The sequence below is a fragment of the Capsella rubella genome, unplaced genomic scaffold, assembly GCF_000375325.1.
Source record: "Capsella rubella cultivar Monte Gargano unplaced genomic scaffold, Caprub1_0 scaffold_2, whole genome shotgun sequence".
Classification (NCBI taxonomy): Eukaryota; Viridiplantae; Streptophyta; class Magnoliopsida; order Brassicales; family Brassicaceae; genus Capsella; species Capsella rubella.
In genome coordinates, this window is record NW_006238922.1 from 8,115,616 (window position 1) to 8,137,146 (window position 21,531).

The window sequence follows — 21,531 nt, forward strand, 5'->3', positions numbered from 1 at the left end:
AACTGAATTCAATTTAAACATACACAGTTGGTATATTATGAAGACTCTAAATCCCTTGCTAATGTATTTTAGAATTTTACGTCATTTAGTAGACTGTGGTTTAAATGTAATTAATCAAAGTTATAATCATATCCGTTTTAAGAAATTAACAAATAGTCATAGTTTTTTAACAAAAAAAAAACAAATAGTCATAGTTGTAATGACAATTGATTGTATTTTCACTTACGTACTCTCAGATCAATTAATCAACTTAAAATTATACTTTTCATTCGACAATTTTTTTTGACCAATTACAATAAACAAAAGAGATTAAGAACTGATATAAACTCTTTCAGACTTCTGAAAATTAGATAATGGCATATTCTCATACTTTTTTCAAAGTTGTTCGGATATGATAAACTATGCCTTGGGTCATTTGCCTCTTTAGTGTTAATTACGATGTTTCCACATATGCTCATTTCTACGTTTGTATTCTTATGTGTGTTTGCATGGTATTTCCTACCAAAGTTTTCCCATTTACGATTTTCTATAAGATTATTTTACCATTTTATTCGTAGAAAAACGGAAAAAATATATATTTTTTACCACTTTTTTTACGATATCTGCCGTAGAAAATCGATCATTTTCTTGAATTTTAATTCCAACCATGTCCAAACAAAACTATAATAACAACTAAATAGTTCGACCAATGGGATTAAATAAAAGATAACCACCAAAACAAGCACTGGTTACATATTAAAGAGCCAAAAAACAAATTTTGTGCTGATGTGAGAGTTTAGATATAGTCAAGCTTTTAGATTCAAAGGTCCAACTATCTCATATTAAAATTTTGAGGTTTTTATAAACCCTCGCTCTCAAGATTTAAATAGAGAAAAAAGCTTCACGATACCCAAAACAACATCGTTTTGATCAGTATAGTTACATAGAATCAAAAATTTAACAATGTCGAATACCAAACACATTTTTGTATTATTTAGTATGAAATGTAAACTTCAGATACTAAATTCAAAATTTTAATAAAATCAGATAGGATTTTGCAAATTAGCCATTTTCCTCTCACAACATTCCGGTTACACCGTCACACTCTGCTTTCGTTTCCTCCCAAAAGGCAAACCCTAAAAATTCCAATCCCTAAACCGTCACATTTTGGCGCCAATTTCCATCATCTTCCTCACCATGGTCTCCGATTCCGGCGGAACCACAATCGCCGGCAACTCAGAAACCCTAAGCCTCGACTCGACAAATCTCTACTCATCGGCAATCTCCTCTATCTCTCCGCAATTCCCCCCACCGAAACCACCGTTCTCATCTCTTTCAATCCCTCAATCAAAACGAATCCCCAAAACTAACTTCATCGTCGATCTCTTTCGCTTCCCACAACACTCCTCCTCCTCCTCCTCCGTGGCTTTCTTCCTCTCACATTTCCACTCCGATCATTACTCCGGTCTCTCCTCTTCTTGGTCTAGAGGAATCATCTTCTGCTCTCACAAAACCGCTCGTCTCGTTGAAGAAGTTCTTCAAGTTCCTTCACAGTTCGTCTTCGCTTTGCCTATGCAACAAACGGTTTTGATCGATGGCTCTGAAGTTGTGTTGATTGACGCGAACCACTGTCCTGGAGCGGTACAGTTTTTGTTTAAAGTCACATTGGAGGAGGATGGTGGATTTGAGAGGTATGTTCATACTGGAGATTTTAGATTCTGTGATGAGATGAGATTTGATTCGTTTCTTAGTGGTTTTGTTGGTTGTGATGGTGTGTTTCTGGATACGACTTATTGTAATCCTAAGTTTGTGTTTCCGACTCAAGAGGAATCTGTTGGTTATGTGGTTAGTGTGGTAGATAAGATTAGTGAGGAGTGTGTGGAGACGAAGAAGAAGGTTTTGTTTCTTGTTGCTACTTATGTTATTGGTAAAGAGAAGATTCTTATTGAGGTTGCTAGGAGATGTAAGAGGAAAATCGTTGTGAATGCCAGGAAGATGTCGATTTTGGGGATTTTGGGGTGTGGAGAGGATGGAATGTTTACAGAGGATGAGAATGAGAGCGATGTTCATGTTGTGGGATGGAATGTGTTGGGTGAGACTTGGCCGTATTTTAGGCCGAATTTTGTGAAGATGAATGAGATTATGGTTGAGAAAGGGTATGATAAAGTTGTAGGTTTTGTGCCTACAGGGTGGACTTATGAAGTGAAGCGGAATAAGTTTGCGGTTAGAATTAAAGATTCGATGGAGATTCATCTTGTACCATATAGTGAGCATTCGAACTATGAAGAACTTAGAGAGTACATAAAGTTCTTGAAACCTAAGAGAGTTATTCCTACAGTTGGAGTTGATATCGAGACTCTTGATAGCAAGGAGGTTAATAAGATGCAGAAACATTTCTCTGGATTGGTAGATGAAATGGCCAACAAAAAAGATTTTTTATTGGGTTTCTATCGCCAATCTTACCAGAAGAATGAGAAAAATGATATAGATGTTGTGTCACACTTGACTGAGGTTTACGAAGGGGGAGATAAAAAAGCATGTGAAGACGGTGGAGATAATGTTCCATCATCTAGAGGATCCTTATTGCATGATACAGCTCAAAATAGTGATTCTTTGGTGACTGAAAGATTGCTGGTAGAAGTACGTGCTTCTTTGCCTGCTTGGGTTACTGAAGAACAGATGTTAGATCTAATTAAGAAGCATGATGGTGATCCTGTGGAAATAGTAAGTAACTTTTATGAATGTGAAGCAGAGCTTTACAAGCAATCTTCTCTCCACGGACCTTCCTTTGAAAATCAGGCTGTTTTGTCTGTGGATGATGTAACCGACTTGCAACCAAATCCTCCTTTGAAGAGCACTTGTCCAGATGTTCAAGCAATTCAAAAAGGTCTTGACTTACCAAGAAAAATGAATTTAACTAAGGGTACCATTTCTCCTGGGAAAAGAGGCAAAAGCTCGGGCAGTAAGTCAAACAAAAAAGCGAAGAAAGATCCAAAATCAAAATCAGTTGGTCCGAGGCAGCCAACCATTTTTAAGTTCTTCAATAAGGTCTTGGATAGTGGATCTAATTCTGTTGGTGTTGGTTCAGAGACCGAACACTGCAATACAGATAAAAAGATGGCCCAAAATGATGCTACAGAAGCATACAAAGAAGTGACAGATCAATTTATTGATATTGTCAATGGCTCTGAAGCTTTAAGAGATTATGCTGCGTCCATCATTGATGAGGCTAAAGGAGATATAAATAGGGCATTGAACATCTATTATAGCAAACCCAGTGAAGTACCTGGTGAGCATGCAGGTGAGGCAGGACTCTTTAGCAAAACGATCCAGTTTCCGGAATGTCCACAAGCATGCTCCTCTCAGGAGGACGAAAAGGCGTCAGAAAAATCAGGATATAAAATTAACATATGTGTGCAGACATCAGCAGAGGAAATTGTGGACAATAATTATGTATCTCTACCTCCTGAAAAATATAAACCTAAAGAGCACGGTTGGTGTATTTATATGCCAGTCTTATAAATTTGTTACCATATCAATTTTTTCTTAAGTTTAAGAGCTAGCTTGCAGTGTTGTTTAGGAATTTTCAGAAATTTCATTTCTGTGTGTTTGGTATAATGCAGCTTGTTGGAGGGAGGGACAACCAGCTCCATATATACACCTTGTCCGAACATTTGCTTCTGTGGAAGGTGAAAAAGGCAAGATCAAAGCTATGTCTATGCTTTGCAACATGTTTAGAAGGTTGCTAACTCTCTTTGTTTCCTATAGATTAAGCTGCAGAAATGATTATTGGCACTTATATTTCTGTATATTATTATTCATCAGCTTGGTGGCTCTCTCTCCAGAAGATGTTCTGCCCGCTGTTTATCTATGCACGAATAAGATTGCCGCTGACCATGAGAACATTGTCAGTTTAAGTTTTTTTTTTCTTTTTTTTTTTCCTTCTCTTTTTATATGAATAACCTTAAGATTTTCTGATCATGTATCAGTTGTACAGGAGCTTAACATTGGTGGAAGTCTAATCTCTTCTGCATTGGAAGAAGCATGTGGAATAAATCGGTCTACTGTGAGAGATATGTATAATAGCATGGGAGATCTTGGTAAAGAAAGTTCTATGCTGGCCCAGTTAACTTCTTGTTGTTATTTTTTACTTTCCCCATGCTGAAACAGGCTTTAAATATCAAAATTCTCAGGGGATGTTGCTCAGTTATGTCGAAAAACGCAAAAGCTACTGGTTCCTCCACCTCCACTTCTAGTTAGAGATGTGTTTGCAACTCTACGAAAGATAAGGTAAAGAGCTTAACTGGTAATGCGTACAGCAAAATATTAAATGATGATATTATGTCTCTTTGAAGATGAAAGTATTCAGAGGTGCTTGTTCATCTTTCTGTTAAAATGGCTATAACGGATATATGAGTTAAAGAAATTTATACATATAACAGCATTTATATTTTCTAAATTTTATACTGATTTATTGGTGGGTTCCCTTCTTTTTACATCTATTCCCTGCATATAATAAGTAATATGGACAATGAGGATCTGCTGGATTAATTTACATGATTTATGTGGTCTCTTGAAAGTAAGTGGGACAGATCTAGATGACCTTATGTAGATTTGACTCTCTTAAGCTATCTTTAAATGCTAATTGTTATTGATTAATTTTCACTTTAACAGAACTGTTTGTGATTTCTGTTTGGTAATTTGTTTAATATTTCTTCGAACTAAAGCATAATTTCATTGTTAGTGGATCATGATAATGATCTTTGTTATCTAACTGGACATTTTTTTAACATGAAGTCATTTCTAGCAAACTCCTAACAGTTTTCCTCAGTGTGCAGACAGGTACTGGAAGTACTAGGCAAAAGAAAAATCTCATCGTGAAGCTAATGCGCTCTTGTAGAGAAAAAGAAATCAAATTTCTTGTTAGAACATTGGTAAGAATTTTTTTAAAATATTTGTTCTCCATAATATTGTTTATAACTTATGCATTATAAGCAGCAATGTCTCTGTTCAGGCCCGTAATTTAAGGATTGGCGCTATGTTGAGAACTGTTCTGCCTGCACTTGGGCGAGCAGTCGTTATGAATTCTCTCTGGAATTGCCATACCATAGAACCATCAGAAAGTTGTTTCAGAGAGAAACTCGAGGTTTGATTATTTTCTTTAGTTCAGAGAAAATCTTTTCTTGTCACTTATCAAGTCAAGTGTGTTGAAAAGGAAACTTCAAATTTCAGGGTGTTTCTGCTGCAGTAGTTGAGGCTTACAACATTCTTCCTTCTCTGGTGAGCTTTAAATGTCAACCTTAACCTTCCCAACCTCTTTTTGCTTTGCCATTTTTCATGTGAAATGTCATTAATTTAACTTGCATTAATTTTTTAAATATGATTAACAATGTTTTTTTTTTTTTTTTTTGAATGAATGTGAAAATATATTCAAAACAAAAAAAGGGTCCCTTTTTACAATGAATGCGTCCTTAAATCGAAAAGAGTTTAAATGGTTTATCGAAAAGAGATGAACAATGTTAGCGACTTGATCAAGAATTAGTGAAAGAATCAAGAATCTATTTTTTCTTAATTAATTTGTTTTCTGAAAAAACGTTGAGTTCCAGCTAGCCTTCAAACTGTTTGTTCTTTTTCCTACTCAGTATAGGAAAGTTTTTAAATAGAGACATCTGTTACAATACATTATTTTTTTCCAAACAGGACGTGGTTGTTCCTTCTCTCATGGACAAAGACATTGAATTTTCAACGTCAACTCTGTCAATGGTCCCGGGGATACCTATAAAACCCATGCTCGCAAAGTAATTGTAGAGATCCTTTGGACGTCTTTGTTTGCTAGATAATGATTAGAACTACTGATCTCATACCTTTATTACTGTTTTTCATTGCAGAATTGCTAAAGGGGTACAAGAATTTTTTAACCTCTTCCAAGACAAGGCTTTTACTTGTGAATACAAGTAAGTTTGTCTCAAGAACTTCTCTTAACCTACTAGAAACTGATAAATTCTTATTTTTAACGGAATGTATGATTCTTTCAACTCACAACCCTTGAATCTTCTTTGCATTCTGTTAGATGCCACCAAATGTTACGATAGAGTTGATATTGTTTCTATGGTCTTTGCACTCTATTGTTCTGCACTAATCTTCTGTGTTTCCTGAATCACTTTGCTATTATGACTAAATATGGCTTTCAGATATGATGGCCAGCGTGCCCAGATCCATAAGTTACGTGATGGTACTGTGCGTATCTTTTCTCGGAATGGGGATGAAACAACTTCCAGATTTCCAGATTTGGTTTATGTCATAAAACAGTTTTCTTGCCCTGTCGCTGAGACATTCATGTTGGACGCAGAGGTAGGAGAATTTTCATATTATTAACTGTATAAATCTATCTAAACCCCTCTAGGTGCAGGAATTTCAAAATCAACCAGTACTCGTTTATCATCGATTCTCTTGGTCATACGTGGTATATTGGATTTTTATGATTTTAGGTGGTTGCCACTGATAGAATGAATGGAAACAAACTCATGTCATTCCAAGAGTTATCAACAAGGGAGAGAGGGAGCAAAGATGCCTTGATAACTACTGAAAGTATTAAGGTATAGTACACAATCATACAACCTTATAAAAACTAAATGAGTATCAGCATTTATGTCAAAAATTTCAGTAGTTATCTGAGTAGATTTGTTCTATTAATTACGTTATTGTAGTGACGGTTACAAACCTGTCACCTGTTGTATCTCATGTTTTAAAATTGCTTGGATACTGGGAACGGTTTCTTATGTTTCGGACGCTAGACTCCATTTCCAATTGAATGTTAGTTTTAAGTTCCACATCGTTTTGCATGTTAGTTTTGACTAACTTTTAGTTCTCGACAAAGCCAGGCAAAATGAGTTTTTTTTTTTCCGGTATGTTTGGCGATTTCCTAAAGAAGTTTTTTCCTTTTCGTCCTATTGTGTATCCTTTTAATACAAAATTCTGACCCCATTGTCATTTTTTTAGCTTTAAATATGCTCTTCTAGATGTGTTTATTTTCTTCGAATGGCTTTCTGCAGGTTGAAGTCTGCGTCTTCGTGTTTGATATTATGTTCGTCAATGGAGAACAGTATGATTCTTTTACTCACTCTTTTTACTCCATTTATCCTAATAACCTATATGTTGAGTTGTAATGTACTTAGTCTATAATGCAGGCTGTTGGCTCTTCCCCTCCGAGAGAGACGAAGACGTAATCTCCTTTATTCTCTTTTTTCCTTATCTTGATGCATTTCTCTACCAGTTTAATATATGCCCACTCTTATCGTACTTGGTTATGTTCAAACTTTCAGGTCTAAAGGAGGTCTTCCCTGAGACTAGGCCAGGTTATCTTGAATATGCTAAGGAAATAACTGTAAGTGCTACGGTTGCTTCTCATCTAAAAGTTATAGGCTAGAACATTGTAAAGTCTTCATCTGTAACTGAGTGTTTTGGTATTTTCGTTGAACCGATCATTGTTTAATAGGTGGGAGCAAAAGAAGCGTCCTTGGATAATCAAGACACTTTGAATAAGATAAATGCTTTTCTTGAAGAAGCATTTCATTCATCTTGTGAAGGAATCATGGTCAAGTCTTTAGATGTTGATGGTGGATACTGCCCCACAAAGCGCTCTGATTCATGGCTCAAGGTCTCTTTGCTGTAAATTATATTACAAAACATAATGTGTTGGAAATGGATGAAATGGTGCTAGTTTTTTCTGGCTCAGGTTAAGCGTGATTATGTAGATGGATTGGGCGACACATTGGATTTAGTTCCTATAGGTGCTTGGCATGGCAACGGGAGAAAAGCAGGATGGTAGTAAAAACATATTTCCCAACTTTTTATTTTTACTGAAAAGAAAAAATGTTTGAATTGGCCGTGTAGCTTTGAAACTCAATCGTAATCATAAGTATACTGGTAATCTCTCAAATGCATCTTGACGAATTCTGATTTTTCTGTTTTCTGTGTGTAGGTATAGTCCATTCCTTATGGCCTGCTTCAACCCTGAGACTGATGAATTTCAGAGTGTCTGCCGTGTCATGTCTGGTTTTTCTGATACCTTTTACATCGAGGTAATGAAAAGCTTAACTACTCTTTCGCACTTCTCCATTCATCCAACCTTTGATGATAATTTTATGAATTTTAACATTTGACTAATAATGGACATCTGGTTTATGGTTTGGTAATTCTCGGTTTCAGTTTTGTTAGTTTTATAGCAGCTGAAACCAGTAGAGCCCATTTGTAATTCAGTACGGCCTGATGTGATTGGGGTTTGGTTTTTGGGGTTTTTACTTGTTTTATAAAATGATTAAAGAGATTAGTACTTACATTTTGGTTCAAATTAGGTTTGGTTTTAGTCTATACTTCGACTCCTAATTGTGGCTTGAGGACCATTCCAAGTGTGATTCTACATTTTAGTATCCAAGGATCACCAATATTTTTGCTTGTCTTGCAGATGAAAGAATTCTACTCCGGGGATAAGATCCTTGCGAAAAAGCCGCCTTACTACAGAACAGGGGAGACACCTGACATGTGGTTTTCCTCAGAGGTTGTTTGGGAAATCAGAGGTGCAGATTTCACGGTCTCGCCTGTTCACAGTGCCGCATTAGGTCTCGTCCATCCATCTCGAGGCATCTCTGTTAGGTTTCCGAGGTTTATTCGTAAAGTGACAGATAGAAATCCTGAGGAATGCAGCACTGCTGCGGATATCGCAGAGATGTTTCATGCTCAAACCAGAAAAATGAACATCACTTCTCAAAAGTAGTAACATGCTTCTAATCTTCTTTTGTTTCGTTTAGGCTTTTTCGGCTATTAAGCACTTGTCTAGGGTGTTTAACTAGGAACTCACTGTCTCACACAATAGAGTAGTTGCCGATCTTTTTGTGGTTTTTAATGGGTTTGTAGGACTTATGTGTAAATATTTCTAACCTAAAACTATGTGAATATACATGTAGCCAATATGTATATATTATGTGCATCAATGGTATTATTGATAACAAGTTAACAATATTATGGTTGTACATGCGGATTCACTGGCACGACGAGTTCGTGTTAGTCCGCACCCAGTCAAGTATGTAACCAACTGCACCTTGAATTGGCTCGATTGAGCTAATACAAGTCTATTTGATGTCAAAAAAAAAAAAAGTTAACAATATTATGGAATTAAAATCAGAGAAAATGGGTAAAAATAAAAAGATTTTGGTAAAGACCATCACTGAACAAATTATAGATAATGTTTAAACAGTTTTAAAAATTAAAAATTGTTTAAATTGTGAAAATTTAAAACATTATTCTAGAAAAAGTATACAATTGTTTACAAAAACAATTATTTTCTTATTTTTACAATTGTTAATATTTTTCTTTTCACTCTTCATTATTATTTATTGCAAATTATGAGAATTGTTACAATGACGATTTCACTACCAACAATTCTCTCCGGCTCTATTAAATTCGCCATATTACATTCATTTCCTGACGACATTTTTTTCTCCATGTGTATAATCACGGCGAAAGGGTATTGCATTGATGTAGATCTCATGTAAACTTGCCTTTTTATATTTTCTAATTCAATTATACAGATTTATTTGATTAACAAACTTTTTGTATAATCACATTAGAATATGAATATGCTTATACCTCTAAAATAACGGATATGATTGATTGATATACCGATCACAAAACAAGAAAAACTTTTATTTTTACACAACAATTCCTTAAATATTATATGTTCTGTGTTAACAAACAAAATCATACGTTTTTATTATGTTTCCATACATTAAATTTTCAATTCTCAACAATTTTCCCTCCGTTAAGTATACTCCTCCCGCCAATTCAACAAACCGGTGATAGCCGGTCACTTTTCACACGGCAACCGGTTATAAGAAGCCTTACCTTTTTTTCCCCCAAAACTGAAAACATTTCATCTCTTTCTTTCTCGAATCACTTCCTTCCTTCGTCGTCTCTCTCACCACTCGTCGATAAACCAAAAACTCTCTTTAACTCTTTTTGAGCTCCGTCGTTAATTTCGAAAACCCTAGTTCTTCCTTACTTCGAATCTGGTAAAAAAAAGACGAAACTTTTGTTATTATCTGGGTTCTCTCTCTCTCTCTCCCGAGTTTTAGATGAAGTTGATTTGATTGGGAAAAAAAATCTAGGGTTTGATTTATCATAATGAGTGCTATCAACATCACCAACGTCGCCGTCTTGGATAATCCTGCTCCTTTCGTTAGCCCTTTTCAGTTCGAGATCTCTTACGAGTGTTTGAATTCTCTTAAAGACGGTAAATTTTCTTCTTTTCCCCTGAATCGAAAAGTTTCAGCCTTTTTTTATTTGATTTGAAATTTAGGGTTTTAGTAGTCTCTGCTGATTTGATTCTTACTGATTTGTATTACCCAATTGCTCAATCATAAGAAAGCATCTGACTTTAGTTTACTTTTGGCGTTAGGTGTTAATGTTGATACATGATTTGGGATTTTTTAGGGTACTCGAATACTGTTGTCTAGTATTTGGATTGGTCTTTTACATAAGTTCTTGTTTTAGTTAGTGTTTGTGTATGATTGTTTGCTGTATGTGTAAGCTATGATAAGATACTTATACTTTATACACTAGGTTTTTTTAGTACTTATGGTTCTTGGAGTTGTCTGGAAAACACCGGATTCATGTAAAGTCTTGATGGTCATGAACATATATTGTAAGTAAGATTTAAATTGTTTCAACTTAGGCCTCAGCTTTGCTTTTGGTACAGATTTGGAATGGAAACTTATCTATGTAGGCTCAGCAGAAGATGAGACTTATGATCAACTTCTAGAGAGTGTGCTTGTAGGGCCTGTTAATGTTGGCAACTACCGGTTTGTATTGCAGGTAACATAGGAGGTTTTGTTTTAAGTCCGCTCCCTTGTTACAGTTGTGGCATAGCAAGTGAGTTTTGGTCTAACTCTATATTACTGTGGTTTACAGGCTGATCCTCCGGATCCATCAAAGATTCGTGAGGAAGACATCATTGGTGTCACTGTACTATTGTTGACATGTTCTTACATGGGTCAAGAATTCATGAGAGTTGGATATTATGTGAACAATGACTACGAGGATGAGCAACTGAGGGAAGAGCCTCCAACTAAGGTTTTGATCGATAAAGTCCAGAGGAACATACTCTCCGATAAGCCTAGAGTAACTAAATTCCCTATAAATTTCCATCCAGATGATGAGCAGACTGCTGCCGCCACTGCTGCTCCTCCTCCTGAACAGTCTAATGAACAACAACCTGATGTCAATGGTGAAGCTCAGGTTTTGCCTGCTCAGCCACCAATACCAGAACCCCAAGAATCATGATTCTTCCTTAAACCAAGTCTGGATGAGAACTGTAATCTCCGTATTCTCTAAAAGATGTTGCATTTTGCTTTTCTCTACCTTAAAGCATTATCTGCAATCTGTTATACTTGTTTCTAGATGCTCTAGGGAAAGTGATTCTTGACATATTCGAATGGTTTTGTTTTTTCGGCAAAGCATTAATCAAAGCAAAGCCAACAATTTCCAAACAATATAATGTTCCAAAGATCATAGAATTTTCCAACCATCACATATTTGGGCTACTAGAATTTTCCGAACCATCCAACGTTATATTTGAAATGGACTGACCTATCCCTACTATAGTAAAAGAGAAGTACATAAGGGATTCGGGTCGGGTTTTTCAAAAAATTCCGGGTTAAATTTTCAATCGGATACTTGCCAAATTTTTTGTTAAATATTTTTCAAATATTTCAATAATATACACCAGATTCCTATCATTTAGGAAACTATATTAATGCTAAATAAAAAATATGTCTTATAAGGAAATTTTGTTTATGAATATAAAGATCTCAATCTTTTAAAAATATTCTAATTATTATATTAATTTCTTATATGAAAAAACAAAAAAAAATTATAATTTTTTATAAGTTTAAATATTTGATATATAGAAAAATATAATTTAAAAATATTTGGTATAACAAATATAAAAATGCATCTAAAATACATAAAAATGGTAATATAATTAATAAAAATGTTAATTAGTTTGAATTAGTTAAATGTTTCGAAAAATAAAATTTGAATATATATGGCTATAAAAACGAAAGATTTTATTAAAGATTTTATAAAAAATGAAAGATTTTATATATATTAAATCTTTATTATTATTTTTTATATTTCCTAATATGTTAAATGAAAGATTTTAATCAGAATAAAAAAATAGTATATGAAAAGAGGTTTCAAAATTATTCCAATCTTTATCAATTTGAATTACTTATAAAAAAAAAAGAATAATATTTTATCAATAGCATAACTAATGCAAAATTATAGAGATCCATATATATCTAGAAATGGTTATATTTGAATTTTGAAAAAAAAAAAGAAATTTGACAATCATTAGTATATTTCAATGAGTAATACGAAATATTTTGGATACAAAAAAAAATAATTAAAATTTTAGGATAATTATTATAATTAACTAAAAATACTTTAATGACAGTATTTTATCTTTGTAATTATTAATCATCGAATCAATACTAATACAAAATCAGTCATAAAGAATATATTCCATAAGTTAGTTTAAATAAATTACCTTAAATTCTGAATTTTCCTTAAAATGTTCTAAATATTTTAATATGTGAATCACAAGAATATTCTCTTATTCAATATGAAGTATATTAATATTTTTATTTTATTTTTATAGGATACAAGTATATACAAATCTTTCAAACTCATATGTTCTTGTGTGATACATGTATATACATGATTTTCATAATTTTTCAATATCATATATTTTCATGATTTTTTTAAAAATACACGGGTTTTTGCTGATTGGTTCGTCACCACATACATTGTGAGTATACAATTTTTTTAATAAACGTTCTTTTATTTAGTTTATCAAAATATTATATTTAATTTCCGAAAACACACTTTTCTCAAAGAATTGAAACCAAATATACATTTCGAAATAATAATTGTTGATACTAAAATGAACGAAATAATAACACATACGACAAAACACGTTAAAATAAAATAAACCTGAAAATATTATTTAGCGGTAGCTATAGCGCGGATCTGGACCTAGCATACATGACAAAGTACACATCCACGATAGTACATATTCTCATACTTGCCAAATTCAACACCAACAATCCATTTTAACAGTTAAAAGTTTACGTAATTCGGAAAAAAATAAAAACCGACACTTTTCCCCCGCGCTGTAACGCGGGTCCGGGCCTAGTATATTAGTATATAACATGCTCCAATCGAATCTCATTCCATAACAAAAAGTAGTTTGGGACGAAAAAACCATACCGAAATTAGAGGAACCGAAATTGATTAAAAACCGAATGGATCTTATACTTAAGATCTGAAAGTATCCAAAACCAAATCATACCAAACCGAAACTGTACTGAATATCCTAACGCCCAGGATTATCAAAAGGGTGAATTAAATTTTTATACTCAGTTGACTGAAAAATTAAGAATATAGTATTGATAAGTGTATAATTAGTTCTCTCTCATCAACTTGTATAAGTAGACAAAAATATCCTTTCGCATCTAACAAATTATTTAGCGAGATAATGATATAAGTATCGACAATACTGTTTACCAAATGCATAAGTAAAATCATGTTATAAGTTAGATGAATAACTATTGAATTACCATGATAACAATATATATATACGTATAAGTTTATAAATATATCGTGTTAAATTGTTTTGTATCGCGATAATTTATTATTTATGTGATAAGTTTATATTTACCGTGTTAAACCTAAACCCTAACCACTATTTTATCAACCCAAACCGATATATAATTTCGTTTTAATTGTAAAATCTAAACCCTAATCACTATTTTATCAACCCAAACCGATATATTATTTCCTTTTAATTGTAAAATCTAAACCCTAACCACTCCTTTATAAACCCAAACCGACATATAATTTTGTTTTAATTGTAAAATCTAAACTTTAACCACTATTTTATCAATCCAAACTGATATATAATTTCGTTTTAATTGTAAAATCTAAACCCTAAGCCCTATTTATAAACCCAACGATATATAGTTTTGCTTTAATTATAAAATCTAAACATCAAAAATATATTTAACCTTGTTTATTAAAGGTATACATATTTTGTTTCCTTATTAAAGATAATTTATTTTTTTAAATAATATACTATTTTTTTAATGTATAATTATATTAATCGCGCTAACTCAGTTATCAGCTAATTTATGATTATAGGGTTAAAATTGTCCAGAAAAAACAAAACTAATTATGGAATTATCTTTAACATATAATGAATAAAATTTTTATCTAGGTACATACAATGCAATTTCCCTTATCAAAAAGCTAAGACTTTGAAATTTGAAAGCTTTGATATACAACAAGAGGGTTGTTTCTGATAATTCAGAAATATGAGGTTCGTTTTACAAAATATTAAAAAGTAAGGGCAAAATTAAGACCCAAAAGAATCTTACTAATTCTTTAAAGTGCTTCATTAGCCCTCGTCTTCGTCGAAGTGGAGCTTCAAACACTAAAACCCAATGTCAAAATCCGGCGGAAATAATCAACCAGTAGATCGGTACCTTCGCCGTCAAGTACTCGGAGAAGGAACATACGGTGTCGTTTACAAAGCAACAGACACAAAGGTAAAAAAACCCAAAAACCCACTTCTCCAATTTCAATTTCAATCAAAAGATTCAAACTTTTTAAATCTTCGATTTTTTTGTTTTGTTTCGTTAGACTGGGAAAACTGTAGCAGTGAAGAAGATTAGGTTAGGAAACGAAAAGGAAGGAATAAATTTCACAGCTTTGAGAGAGATTAAGTTATTAAAAGAGCTGAATCATCCACACATCGTTGAGCTCATTGATGCCTTCCCTCACAATGGAAGCTTACATCTTGTTTTTGAGTATATGCAAACGGATTTGGAAGCTGTGATTCGTGACCGTAACATCTTTTTGTCTCCTGGTGATATCAAGTCTTACATGTTGATGACTTTGAAGGGCTTAGCTTATTGTCATAAGAAATGGGTTCTTCACAGGTTAGTAAAGGATGAATCTTTTCGTATGTTATGTTCTTTTAAAGGTTGTGTTTTGATAATGTGATGGTTTTGTTGTTTTTTGTGTTTGTTAAGGGATATGAAGCCTAATAATCTGTTGATTGGAGATAATGGTTTGTTGAAGTTGGGTGATTTTGGTTTGGCTAGGGTGTTTGGGAGTCCGAATCGGAGGTTTACTCATCAGGTATTGTTTGATACTCTCTCGGTTGGATTTGCAGCTAGATTAGTCTAGTTCTTGATGATTTTATCGGATGCTTCGTCTTGTGACAAACTGAGAGTAGATGTAAAGGTTGGTGGTTACAAGTTGACAGATACCATTTTGTTGCTGAAGGTTGAATTAACATTATAACTCTAGAAGATTCTGAAATTGATTGGTTGTGTAGAAATTTTGTTTGCTGAAAATGAAAATATGTATTCGGTGCTTTGAGAAGACATCCTATGTTTTTATTCTGATTCTTGCATACTTATATTTTTGGTATAATAAAAGATTGGTTGTTCAAAGTCACCAAATACCAAACTCTTGCTTACAGTCTTATCGACATTATTTACTCTAGAGGATGATGAAATCGATTGGTTCTGTAGATATTCTTTTTGGTTAGATATGCATGTGGAAGAGTCCTTAAGCTTGATTCAGAATCAGATCGAAAGTATCTCCTTTAGTTAGAATATGCTTGTGGAAGAGTCTTAAAGCTTGTTTGATTCAAAGCTAAGATGCTTATACACACAGGTATTTGCTACATGGTACAGAGCGCCTGAGTTACTATTTGGGAGTCGACAGTACGGAGCTGGAGTTGATGTTTGGGCTGCAGGCTGTATCTTTGCTGAGCTATTACTTCGTAGACCATTTCTACCAGTAATGTCTATACATTTTTATACTTTGTGTTTCAAAATGATCTCTGTTTCTTATAACATGTTTCTATACTTCAGGATTGTCTTTATATTCACAGTTATCACATTTGATATAAGTAAAGCTTTGCTTTTTTCAGGGTTCTACTGAGATTGATCAACTCGGAAAGATCTTTCAAGCCTTTGGAACTCCAGTACCTTCCCAATGGCCTGATATGATGTATCTCCCAGACTACATGGAGTTCACTTATGCACCTGCTCCACCACTACGTACCATATTCCCTATGGCAAGCGATGATGCTTTGGATCTTCTAGCAAAAATGTTCGTCTACGACCCTCGTCAAAGGATCACGATACAACAAGCTTTGGATCACAGGTTAAGTCTATCAAAAGAAACTCACAAGAAACAAAAATCCGTTTCACCTCTGATAATCATTTTTGGTTTTTTCCATCAGGTACTTCTCGTCTTCTCCATCACCAACCGAGCCAGGGAAGCTTCAGATTCCAGCTTCAAAAGGAGACGCCCTTGAACCAAAGTCCTCTGACCAAAACCAACAAGGAAGTAGCCCGGCCGTACTGTCACCTCCTGGAAAAATGAGGAGAGTAATGGGTCCTGAAGGATACACTTGAGAACATAATGTTTCATTTCTTTTCTTTTCTTTCCCTATAGCATCATCTCACTTGTGGAGAGGTGTAAATAACATCTAATGGTTCTAGAATCATGTTTTCTAATGCCTCTCTCTCAATTAGTTACCATTCAAAACCATACTTAAGAAAGAAATGAAACATAGAAGCCATCTTTTACCTTTGTACTCAAGTTCCACTAACTCCAAACCTTAAACTGAGAACAATGAGACATAACACGGTAAAAAGAAAAACATGATTTTGTAAATAAGATTGTATTTTTTCTGCCCTTATGTATCTAGACGGTTCCTTATGTGGTATGCATTAGTAGGTGTCTTATTATGTTGGTGATCAAATGGTTTTATTGTCATTAATATTCATGTAGGGTTTGCCATTCATTTTAAGCAAATTCTTGAATTTGCCAATTTTGGTAAACTCTTATGTATTTCATATTACATAACTACAATTAAACATGTGTTTTATTCGTTATGTTTGGATTTATTCGGTTCTATTTGTTCTTAGGGTTTAGTGTAACTATTTACTAGTATATATTATGTATTTTAGCAAAAAAAACAAAATCATAAATATGGATCTTTTTAAGTATTCTGAAATGGCAAATCCATAAAATTTTAGCAAAAATGGCATATTCTTAAAATTTGCTTTTAGAAAATAACATTTCGTAAGAATCCTATTTGTGAATCATACAAAATATGGTACCACTTGAACAAGTCCCTTACTAAATTGGCTGACTCCACATTGGTTATTGCAAAAATTTAGGCAAAATAATTGGCCTTACAAGTCTTTATTATTCTGGAGAGTAGTTGGAAATAACTACTACAATCTTCTAATATCCAATAATGGAACAAAATAGCATATGCTTCAAAATATCTTCATATGCTATTTTGTTCCGGATTAAATCAGATATTTTTTTCTTTCAACTTAAGTGTCATTTTAGATTTATAAAATATCGATATAAAATATTCAAAAATTCAATTTAAATCTTGTTTGTCCAGAAAAAACCTTATTTTGCATATTTTTAATATAAAAAAGAAGAAGATAAATGCTTGCGGTGTATTAATAAGGTGGTATATTATATGTTGTTTTTTATGTGTGAAAATCATTAAAGAAAAAGTTATAAAGCAATTTTAATAAATTTTGGTCTATTCAATTTGATTGTTTTCATGACAAAAGAAAAAGTTTATGTGTTTGATTGTTTGACATAATTGCTTCATAAATAAAGTTTAGAGATCCTTGAATATCGAATATGCTCCTAGATATAAATTATTGGGCTTCAAAATTTGTTTATGTTCCCTTTACTTTTTACCAAATTATCTTGTAATAACGTGGCTCATCATCTGGTTAGATTTGTTTGTAATTCCTCAAAAAACAAATTAGAGATTCGTGTCAATTTCAAAACATTGATTTGGTTTTTATGTTCATGTCTTTTGTTTATTTTACGGTCCAAAACTAGGAAAACTTTGGACATGTTCGTTTGGTCGCCGCAAGTGATTGCGGCAATAGTAGCGGTAGCAGCAAATGCAACGTTTTTGACCGCAAAATCAAATCGACGTTCTTTAATCGCAGAACGTTACCAAACGAACAAACGAACATGCCCACAAATATCCACATTTAGGACTTACGGTCCCCATCCCATGAGAAACACTAGTTACTCCAACAAATTTAGTAAACAGCCAACTACAGAACGACCTCTCTCAGAAGTTAGCTACAAAAATTGAATTGGAGGCCGTAGTGATGCCACTTGGATTAAGTGGTTGTGGCACTGATGCGGCGATACTATCCAATCCCATGTATAAATGTGTGATGAGACTTCAATATATGTTTTTTTATTATCTGTCAATATTGAAAATGAGTGTGCATGTATTAAATACCTAGGTATAGGCTTAAATATCAATTCATTATGAAATCAGAAAACAGCGACACTAGCTATGCAAAATTAAAGACAATAATATTTTCATTAGAGTATCTTGATTTGTTTAAAAGATATATTATGTGTGAATGTAAAATTTATTCAACAAAAAATTATGTGTATAATAAATGTGATCTTATATATCTTATAGTTTTAGTCAAGAGTGTGTAATTTTCAGACTACTCTTGTAATGTGCCTTTCTAATTTGCCATTGCTTTATTTAAAACAGTCGAGAAACGGTTACAGATCGAGCTGCAGAGCCAGACCAATGAAACTCGAAATTCCATACGAATTTAGAAAAAAATGATATTATAATTTTCATAGAGATCCATTTGTTTGATAAGAGTTCTTTCATATAGTATTTTGATTGAATTCAATATAATTAATTCGAATTAGCAAAAGTGCAATGCTATATAAGGGGTTTTTTCACTTGGTTTAACTATATTCATTTATAATGGATGTAGTAATCAAAACTAAAAATGGTAATTTTTCTAGATAACTAATTTAACATTATATTCAAAAAAAAAAGTTATGGTCTCAGCTGTTCTGCCAATTATGTATGTACACTGTCAATTTCTGTAAAGCTTCAAGAGAAAGTTACACACATGAGATAATAACACGTTGTACATCAACAACAGTACCACGTTAAAAAAATCAAACATGGAGTAGTTAAAAAGCCTTTGACAATACCAAAGCTCCACCGATATAAATAGCTTTGATTAGAAGCATGGCAATCACACCATATCCCAAAGTGATCGATCAGTACTACTGCTAAAAAAAATATTGCATATAGTGTTGCCGAGAGATATAACATGCCTTTATTGACTTTATAAGCGTCACGGCCGGGAACAACTCCTTTGAAACAGATCTCAACTTCGTCCATGGGAACTCTCTTTCAACTATTGAATGTATAAAGTTATTATTCCCATGTCAAAGGTAAAAAAAAAAAAATATCTAATACTATGTAATTTTGTATGATCAAGAAGACAAGACTACAAGAAAACTGAATCATTGTGACTTCTGTTAGACACTAAAATATTTAGTCACAAATTTGTGATTTCGTAGATACAATTTCGTAACGGTTTTTTTTTGTCATAAATTCGTGATTGTTTCGTCATAATATTATAACGAACAAAGTCGTCCCTAAGTATTGTCTCAAATCGTGACGAAATAATGTCGATAATAACTATTGTAACAACAGTGATGATTTATTACCAATAGACTTTAGTTTGATACTTAAAATTTGTTCCACATTTGTAACTTTTTAGATACTAAATTAAGACCAAAATATTTTGTAACAAATTCATAATTATTTTGTCATAAAATTATTACAGATTAATTAAGTCATGAAAAAATTGTTTCAATCATTAACAAAATTGTGAAGATAATTTCAATCATAACAATTGTGAAGAAGCAACAATATGGAGTGTTACGTTTGTATTTTACCCAAGTGACCATGAATATGAAGTTTTGTGTAGTTAGTACATGTGGGTTAAAGTTAAAAGAAACTTCAAACCCTATCAACAAGTTCTTGTAACTATTATTTCTTACAGCACACGATGTAACATGTCAGAGCCCATTTTTAATAACTTTTGTCTCAACAACTTCTGTGTCTTTATATTTATATTGTTTTTGAGAACTTCGACAAAAGGATAAGTAAGCAAATGGGTTCTCTCTTTTTCAGTGTGTGTGTGTATACTCCCAATTGGTTATCACGTGATTATATTGAACACTTGTTCCAGTTATAAGTAAGCAAATAAGTTCCTCATGATCAGTTATATCATCATCATCTCGGCTAGAGAAATGAATAGTCTCATTTGGTTTATTGGTTTTCAAATATTATTAGACCAGATTGATACTATAGTTAGGTAATAATTAGTGTCGTTGATACTATAGTTCAGTGAGATATACCTAATTAGCTATAGTGTATTTTAACATCGAGATGTGGATTAATGATGCATCAAGATAAAGATACGTATTGAAACATGTGTTCTATTATTATAACTTTTTTTCTCGTTGTTGTTATATGTCGGTCAGTATTTGAAAGATGTGTTTGAAATAGATTCATTTGGCTTTTCGCATTTCTGGACGGCATATTCATAAATGATTTTACCAATTATATTTTTAGTTAAGTCTTAAATTAAAACCTCCGAAAATAATAATAAGGATTAAATTTTCTTTTAAATATATAATAATTTAGTTTTTTTATTCCAGAAGTAAATACAATAATTAATAAATAAAAAAATTGTTTAAATCGATAATGCATGTAAAATATTAAAATGGGGGAATATATGTATAAATCATGAATTATTTGAATCATGGTACACAATAATTCCAGTAGAAAGACGACAAAAAAAATATTCCAGTAGAAAATAACAAAATCATTATTTGTCTTTTGTCTAATTTGACCACACACAAATAATCTACGGACATTAATTTTTCTTCTAGCTGTTTGCAATTTTTTTTCTTTTTTTCTTTCTACGTACTCTAATCAAACTAAAATTAAAATTAATAATTAGTACATAATAAACGTTAAGTTAAAAGAATTTAAAATTTTGTTCTCTCTATTTCATTTTAAGTGATGTTTAAGATTATTACACACATATTAAAAATATATATATAACTTTTCTTTTTATTTAGTTATAAGGAATTCAACTAGTCAAAAAGTATTACACACATTTAATTTTTTGCATAGAAAATTGAAAACATTAGTTAAAATGAAACAAATTTTTTTGGGTTAAAACATCGCTAAAACTCAAATAGAGGGAGTATAAAATTATGATGGTCTTTTAACAAATCTTTGATCACGATGATTTCTTAACAAATAGAGAGAGTATACTTTTTCTTTAATTGTGCAAGTTATATCTCTTCTTGTTTTTAAAAGTAGCATGCATTATTCAAGAGCCTACACAATTATTAACCATAATGTATTGGTTGATTGGTAAGGTTCAAGAAAGTTTCAACCAACCCAAATTAAAAGCCATAAGAATGAACCTTACCATACCATTCATGTTCTACTTTTCTCTTCTTTTTTCTTTTTTTTTCTTTTGTCCTTAAAGGTGCCTAAGATTAGCTCAAATG

The 21,531-nt window shown here is 32.7% G+C and overlaps 3 protein-coding genes across 3 annotated transcripts; all 3 read left to right on the top strand.

Moving 5' to 3' along the window:
* Nucleotides 1–1,086: 1,086 nt before the first annotated feature.
* LOC17894115 (DNA ligase 6) lies at nt 1,087–8,969 on the top strand. Its single transcript, XM_006300527.2, has 19 exons — nt 1,087–3,472; nt 3,603–3,720; nt 3,805–3,886; nt 3,977–4,079; nt 4,173–4,269; nt 4,811–4,913; nt 4,994–5,125; nt 5,212–5,259; nt 5,680–5,777; nt 5,868–5,933; nt 6,171–6,330; nt 6,468–6,575; nt 7,032–7,081; nt 7,167–7,201; nt 7,302–7,363; nt 7,475–7,636; nt 7,715–7,803; nt 7,961–8,060; nt 8,444–8,969. Exons 1-19 carry the CDS (start codon nt 1,177–1,179, stop codon nt 8,750–8,752), a joined length of 4,218 nt encoding a protein of 1,405 aa, XP_006300589.1. The 5' UTR covers nt 1,087–1,176; the 3' UTR covers nt 8,753–8,969.
* A 929-nt stretch (nt 8,970–9,898) lies between these two features.
* Nucleotides 9,899–11,525, top strand: LOC17896025 (probable histone chaperone ASF1A). The gene is made up of 4 exons (XM_006302785.2): nt 9,899–10,046; nt 10,143–10,267; nt 10,733–10,848; nt 10,945–11,525. The coding sequence occupies exons 2-4, from the start codon at nt 10,159–10,161 to the stop codon at nt 11,314–11,316; spliced, it is 597 nt and encodes a 198-aa protein (XP_006302847.1). The 5' UTR covers nt 9,899–10,046; nt 10,143–10,158; the 3' UTR covers nt 11,317–11,525.
* A 2,994-nt stretch (nt 11,526–14,519) lies between these two features.
* LOC17896446 (cyclin-dependent kinase D-2) lies at nt 14,520–16,708 on the top strand. Its single transcript, XM_006300464.2, has 6 exons — nt 14,520–14,642; nt 14,737–15,035; nt 15,129–15,237; nt 15,781–15,906; nt 16,040–16,275; nt 16,355–16,708. Exons 1-6 carry the CDS (start codon nt 14,538–14,540, stop codon nt 16,527–16,529), a joined length of 1,050 nt encoding a protein of 349 aa, XP_006300526.1. The 5' UTR covers nt 14,520–14,537; the 3' UTR covers nt 16,530–16,708.
* Nucleotides 16,709–21,531: the final 4,823 nt, after the last annotated feature.

What these genes read in the sequence shown, in the direction of transcription:
- LOC17894115 (XM_006300527.2), top strand. Translation starts at nt 1,177, where the DNA reads ATGGTCTCCGATTCCGGCGGAACCACAATCGCCGGCAACTCAGAAACC. An exon ending in TAATAGCATGGGAGATCTTG is followed by an intron (nt 4,080 to 4,172) that starts GTAAAGAAAGTT and finishes CAAAATTCTCAG; the next exon opens with GGGATGTTGCTCAGTTATGT. An exon ending in GCAACTCTACGAAAGATAAG is followed by an intron (nt 4,270 to 4,810) that starts GTAAAGAGCTTA and finishes AGTTTTCCTCAG; the next exon opens with TGTGCAGACAGGTACTGGAA.
- LOC17896025 (XM_006302785.2), top strand. Translation starts at nt 10,159, where the DNA reads ATGAGTGCTATCAACATCACCAACGTCGCCGTCTTGGATAATCCTGCT. An exon ending in TTTGAATTCTCTTAAAGACG is followed by an intron (nt 10,268 to 10,732) that starts GTAAATTTTCTT and finishes CTTTTGGTACAG; the next exon opens with ATTTGGAATGGAAACTTATC. An exon ending in ACTACCGGTTTGTATTGCAG is followed by an intron (nt 10,849 to 10,944) that starts GTAACATAGGAG and finishes TGTGGTTTACAG; the next exon opens with GCTGATCCTCCGGATCCATC.
- LOC17896446 (XM_006300464.2), top strand. Translation starts at nt 14,538, where the DNA reads ATGTCAAAATCCGGCGGAAATAATCAACCAGTAGATCGGTACCTTCGC. An exon ending in TTCGTAGACCATTTCTACCA is followed by an intron (nt 15,907 to 16,039) that starts GTAATGTCTATA and finishes TGCTTTTTTCAG; the next exon opens with GGTTCTACTGAGATTGATCA. An exon ending in CAACAAGCTTTGGATCACAG is followed by an intron (nt 16,276 to 16,354) that starts GTTAAGTCTATC and finishes TTTTTCCATCAG; the next exon opens with GTACTTCTCGTCTTCTCCAT.